The sequence below is a fragment of the Lolium perenne genome, chromosome 3, assembly GCF_019359855.2.
Source record: "Lolium perenne isolate Kyuss_39 chromosome 3, Kyuss_2.0, whole genome shotgun sequence".
Lineage (NCBI taxonomy): Eukaryota > Viridiplantae > Streptophyta > Magnoliopsida > Poales > Poaceae > Lolium > Lolium perenne.
The window spans coordinates 208,574,358-208,581,051 of NC_067246.2; the positions used below are offsets into that span (position 1 = coordinate 208,574,358).

The 6,694-nt window shown below is 50.9% G+C and overlaps 1 protein-coding gene across 1 annotated transcript; it reads left to right on the forward strand.

The window, feature by feature from the left end:
• Positions 1–5,195: 5,195 nt before the first annotated feature.
• On the forward strand, positions 5,196–6,493 carry LOC127343206 (GATA transcription factor 15). The gene is made up of 2 exons (XM_051369323.2): positions 5,196–5,867; positions 5,986–6,493. The coding sequence occupies exons 1-2, from the start codon at positions 5,475–5,477 to the stop codon at positions 6,298–6,300; spliced, it is 708 nt and encodes a 235-aa protein (XP_051225283.1). The 5' UTR covers positions 5,196–5,474; the 3' UTR covers positions 6,301–6,493.
• Positions 6,494–6,694: the final 201 nt, after the last annotated feature.

A 6,694-nucleotide genomic window follows, 5' to 3' on the forward strand; every position in this document is an offset into this window, starting at 1 on the left:
AACCACCAAGAAACACACAGTAAGCAGAAAGTGAACGATGATCCGTAGGATCACTCGCCCACGTAGCATCTGAGTAGCACTGGAGCTGGAGAGAGCTGGAACGAGGAAAGAAAAGGTGACGAGTGATCGTGCCATGAAGATAACGAAGAACACGGAGGAGATGACTGTAGTGAACGGTGGTAGGAGCTGAGACAAACTGACTTAGAATATGAACATGATAAGAGATATCAGGACGAGTGACAGCAAGATAAACAAGACTCCCAACAAGATGGCGATAACATGTCGGATCAGAAAGAGGATCACCATCAGTAGGACGAAGCTTAACATTAAGCTCCATAGGAGTCTCAACAGTGCGCTCATCCCCAAGAGCATCGAGCAAGAAGATCCTGAATATATTTTTCCTGAGAAAAGCCATCAGAAGTGGAGGAGACCTCAATCCCAAGAAAGTAGCGAATAGGACCAAGATCAGCCATAGAAACTGATCACGAAGACGAGCCTTGACAAAGGCAATATACTCAGGATCATCACCATTAATGATCATATCATCAACATAGAGAAGGAGAAAAGTGCGTCCACGAGGAGAAGTGTGAACAAATAGCGCTGAATCATGAAAGCTAGGAGAGAAACCAGCAGCACTCACCACAGAGGCAAAGCGCTCAAATCAGGCCCGAGGGGCCTGTTTCAGGCCATAAAGAGAACGCCGAAGACGACAAACCATCCCATCGGGAACATAATACCTAGGAGAAGGCTACATGTAAACCTCCTCACTCAACTTGCCATTAAGAAAAGCGTTCTGAACATCAAGCTGGGACACAGACCAGCGTCGAACAAAAGCGACAACGAGAAGAGTACGCACAGTGGTCATATGAGCCACAGGGGCAAAAGTCTCATCATAGTCACGGTCGTGCTCCTGCTGAAAGCCACGAGCCACAAGACGTGCTTTATAGCGCTCAAGAGATCCATCAGAGCGGGTCTTAATTTTATAGGCCCACTTACACGTGATAGGACGAACACCGGGAGGGGGAGAAACAATATCCCAGGTGCCAGTGCGCTCAAGCGCATCAATCTCCTCAGCCATGGCAAGCTGCCATTCAGGATGACGCTCGGCAACAGAGAGACCATACTGACTAGGAGAGTAACGGTCTGAAGCACGACGCTGATAAAGATGTCGTGAAGAGGGAAGCTCATCAGCGGAAGACGGCTCATCAGAAGAAGAGGGAGAAGGAACAACATAGGAAGGGTCCGAAGCCGGAGAACGAGGAGAACTAGGTGAACTAGACGGAGGAGAGGATGGCGCCGAGGTCGAAGGGGGCGCATCAGAACTAAGAGGTCAAGGAGAAGGGACAGCGGGAGGTTATCATCCACCGGGTAAGTACCAGAGGTGGGGCGAGGATAGAAGGGACGCGTCTCATCAAACGTGACATCACGAGAGATGCGCATCCGACGACCAACGGGGTCCCAACAGCGATAGCCCTTATGCTCATCACTATATCCGAGAAAAATACACTCAACAGACTAAGCGGTCAGTTTGGTGCGTTCGCGAGGAGGTAGGAGGACATAGCAAACGCAACCAAATAAACGAAGAGTCGAGTAGTCTGGAAAACGAGGAGGACGAGTAGGAACTAAGCTTGGGGATGCTTGATACGTCTCAAACGTATCTATAATTTCTTATGTTCCATGCTACTTTATTGATGATACTCACATGTTTTATACACACTTTATGTCATATTTATGCATTTTCCGGTAGTAACCTATTGACAAGATGCCGAAGAGCCAGTTGCTGTTTTCTGCTGTTTTTGGTTTCAGAAATCCTACAAAGGAAATATTCTCGGAATTGGACGAAATCAACGCCCAGGGTCTTATTTTTCCACGAAGATTCCAGAAAACCGAAAGAGAAACGAAGTGGGGCGACAAGGCGCCGCCACGCCAGGGCCGCGCCGCCCTAGTGTGTGGGGCCCTCGCGTCGCCCCCTGACCTACCCTTCCGCCTACTTAAAGCCTTCGTCGAGAAAACCCCAGTACCGAGAGCCACGATACGGAAAACCTTCCAGAGACGCCGCCGCCGCCAATCCCATCTCGGGGGATTCAGGAGATCGCCTCCGGCACCCTGCCGGAGAGGGGAATCATCTCCCGGAGGACTCTTCATCGCCATGATCGCCTCCAGAGTGATGTGTGAGTAGTTCACCCCTGGACTATGGGTCCATAGCAGTAGCTAGATGGTTGTCTTCTCCTCATTGTGCTATCATTGTTCGATCGATCTTGTGAGCTGCCTAACATGATCAAGATCATCTATTTGTAATGCTACATGTTGCGTTTGTTGGGATCCGATGAATATGGAATACTATGTTATGTTGATTATCAATCTATCTATGTGTTGTTTATGATCTTGCATGCTCTCCGTTGCTAGTAGAGGCTCTGTCCAAGTTTATACTTGTGACTCCAAGAGGGAGTATTTATGCTCGATAGTGGGTTCATGTCTCCATTAAATCTGGGGGAGTGAAAGCAACCCCTAAGGTTGTGGATGTGCTGTTGCCACTAGGGATAAAACATCAATGCTTTGTCTAAGGATATTTGTGTTGATTACATTACGCACCATACTTAATGCAATTGTTTGTTGTTTGCAACTTAATATTGGAAGGGGTGCGGATGCTAACCTGAAGGTGGACTTTTTAGGCATAGATGCATGCTGGATAGCGGTCTATGTACTTTGTCGTAATGCCCAATTGAATTTCACACTACTCATCATAATATGTATGTGCATTGTTATGCCCTCTTTATTTGTCAATTGCCCAGCTGTAATTTGTTCACCCAACATGCTATTTCTTATCGGAGAGACACCACTAGTGAACTGTGGACCCCGGTCCATTCTTTACATCAAATACAATCTACTGCAATACTCGTTCTTACTGTTCTTTGCAAACATCATCATCCACACTATACATCTAATCCTTTGTTACGGCAAGCCGGTGAGATTGACAACCTCACTGTTACGTTGGGGCAAAGTACTTTGGTTGTGTTGTGCAGGTTCCACGTTGGCGCCGGAATCCCTGGTGTTGCGCCGCACTACACTCCACCACCATCAACCTTCAACGTGCTTCTTGGCTCCTACTGGTTCGATAAACCTTGGTTTCTTACTGAGGGAAAACTTGCTGCTGTACACATCACACCTTCCTCTTGGGGTTCCCAACAGACGCGTGATGTACGCGTATCAAGGTCGCGGCGCCTCTTCGTTACAAGCCGGTGCCTGATAAGTACTGCCCGGTGACGAAGAAGAACATCATGACATGGCCACCTGCTCTGTCCACGTTCGTTATAAACTGGGCGTGTGACCTCATCAAGAAAGGGGTTAGAGTGGACCTTGGATTCAATGTGAAGTACACCAACGGTGTTACAGAGTCAGTTCTCAAGTACTTTGGCCATGTAGTTGCCCCGCATCTTAGGCACTGGAGAACATGGTGGGGTCATGTTTGTAGGGTCAAAAGGCTTGAGGAATGCGCTGGGTTGAAGAGACAACAACAATCATGATGGACGATGATGTCTACTTTGCGCACATCATCGTTTGATCAATGCTCCCACTTTTTCTTGTGTGCACTCAGTCGTAAGCTATGATAGGACGATTAACTAACTAGCTTCTTGTTTGCAGACTCACCCAAATGATGGTGATCTTCTCAACAAGACCATATCGAACTATGCTCAGATGAAGATGATCTACGTAGGGCTTGTTCCACAAGAACCCATCTCTTCCACCACGTTCCACCGTGCTCTTAGCCACCTCATGTAGCACAATACACATGTCACCAAGTACCATGTGATGAGCCATGAGTGCGGATGTCCTGGTTTACTGCCTTCCTGAAGAAGTATTACCTTTGAGAAGAAGCCTAGGAATTGGGTTTATTGTTGTGGTGCTCGTTCTGGTGTTGATGACGGTGATGAACATCATGACGATGATGTATATTTTAGAAGTAGTTAGGTTTGATGAACACGGATGCCAAATATGTATAGTTTTGGTGGTACCTATGTATGACGAGGAGGTGTGTATTAATCACTCGTTTGATGAATTTGTGTTGCATCACAAGAAGGTGTTCGTGAACTCATGGTAATCTAATCTACTGCTAGAACTATGTTTGTGTTGTTGTATGTCCTATGTATCAATCTTGTTTAAAATGCTATTATGTCAAACACCAATTTTGTACAAGATTGATCATTTTGGTAAGCTCACCACGAAGCGAGCGTGGAAACCGTGTTCGGGAAATGGCTCGTAACCAAACACATGCCCAAAACCGAAACACAAAAAGGACAAAGCCAAAGGACGAGGCGTGGTCTTCTGCTAGGATGCTTAACACAACTTGACTTACACAACATGATAATTATGTCGCTAACCTTCTATAGCTCGTAGGAAACCAAGTTCACCAGATGCAGCGAAAATCTATGAGCACTCCAATCTCCAATGGTTGGTCCAAGTGCGTGGGCAGTCAAATGGTGGTGGCGTACGTCTCAGTCTGGTGTGCGCTGCGGCAGGCCAGAGATATGGATCCGTCGTGTCGTTGCAAGATGACGGGAGGTGGCTAGGTCGCTCGCTGGATCCCCATGGAAATTAAAAACCCGACCGGCCGGCCGGGCTGATGCAGCGCACCGCAGGCTTTCAGGCCCTGAGCTAACGGGTGCGTGCATGCATGCCATGGCATTGCCATGCATCTCGTTGTTGCGAGCTCATCGCTGCGTCTGCGTGTGCGTGGATGGATAGCCAGCCTGGGATCCCACGCACAACCGGCGCAGAGGGGGACGGAGGACAGATCGAACTGTGCCCCTCGTGATCGGCAAACTCCAATGGATTCGACGTAGTAGTACCACCGCATGTCAGTTGTACTACTACCACTCCACTGAGTAGTGAGTACCTCTCACTCTCTCTCTCTCGAGGAAGAGAGAGCCTCCACGTCCCCAGTGCATGGGAGGCTGTTCCCGGTTTCACGTGGCCTAGCTTTTGACCGCCACATCCTTCTTTGACCGCAGCTAGCTAGCTAGCGACATCCGGCCGGACATGCCTTCTCCCTCCTCGCTGCGGCGCGCATCGCGTCTCGCGCCCAGCAGCCCCGGCCGGAATCCAAAATCGGGTCGGCCCAGGTTACCATGTAAAAAGCCACCCCACCGTACTCCCACGTCGTCGCTATAAGAACCCCAGGATCCCGTACCCTACCTCCCACATCCATCCACCCACATGCGCGAAACAGCTTAATTCTCTCGCCAAGGATCACGCCCTAGTGTGTTAGTGGCCGGCCATTTCCACATTCCAAGACCAGACACCGCTACGTCCTGTTCTGCCTCGACTCCGATCTCGAAGCTCCCCTTCCTCCATAATCCTACTTGTATTAATCTAGCCCCGATACAGCACCAGCTAGCTACCACTGAGCGATATTCTCGCATCATTCTCTGTTAGTTCCATCCATCTATTCCTCCGGGTAGTAGGCACTAGCCAAGATGCTGCACGATGCGGCGCCATGCACGTGCGGGATGCTCTACGGCAGCTGCGGCGGCGGCTGCTCCATGCTGCAGTTCGGCGACCACCACCACTACTACGGCAAGCAATGCGGCGACCAGCAGGGCTTCGGCGTCCCCTACGGCGGCTCCGTCGACTGCACGCTCTCGCTCGGCACACCCTCCACGAGGCGCGCCGCCGAGACCGGTGGGGCTCGTGCGCCTGCGGCACCCGCAGGGCTTCCGTGGGAGGCGGTGTCCACCTGCAACGGCGGGCAGCAGCAGCTCCTCAGCGCGGCGCGCGCGGACCAGGCCACTTCCGGCGGCGCTCGCCGGTGCGCCAACTGCGACACCACCTCCACCCCGCTCTGGAGGAACGGCCCACGCGGACCAAAGGTACATATGGTAACATACCCAGCAGCAATGTACATTGCCTAGACTAATTAAGCTGCGCACCGTACGTATACATGTCGATATTATGACCCTAACTGATCACCATTCCTGCTACCTGCAGTCGCTGTGCAACGCGTGCGGAATCCGTTACAAGAAGGAGGAACGGCGCGCGGCCGCCGCCGCGGTGGCGCCGACGGCGATGGCATCAGACAGCGGCATGGAATACGCGTACGGGTACGCGCGGCAGCAGCATCAGACGCAGCCCCAGCAGTGGGGCTGCTACAACCCGGCCGTGGCCAAGGCGGCGTCCTACACGATGTTCGGCGAAGCGGCGCAGGAGGACGGGCCGTGCCTGCCGTGGGGGCTCGGCGTCATGCCCTCCTCGCCGGCGTTCGGCTCCGTCCGGGAGATGACCAGCCTCTTCCACTACTACTAGCTAGCTCCTACTATAGTCGATAACTCGATATGATCCTCTCACTCTTTAGCCACTTTCTTTTTTTCCTTCTCCCCTTTTAAGTAACAAGAAGATGCTGTACTACTTCTTTTTGAGGGCACACAGGATGCTGTGCTTGACCAGCGACCCGGCTCATGCTGCATCAAAGTTGAAGCTCAAATGGTTCACTCCCCGATCTCTTGTTTCCTCTTTGTTTGCGAGACGATTCTCTCTTTCTCTCTTTTCTTTTCTTTTCTGAGTCGACGTTTGCATATACCCCCATGAGTAGACCATCTTTCCATGATGAGTGGGCGCATGTTGCATCATGATTACGACCAAGAGTACTTGCCCTGCTTTGCTAATCATCATCGCTGTGTTTCTTGGAGACCCCGTGCAC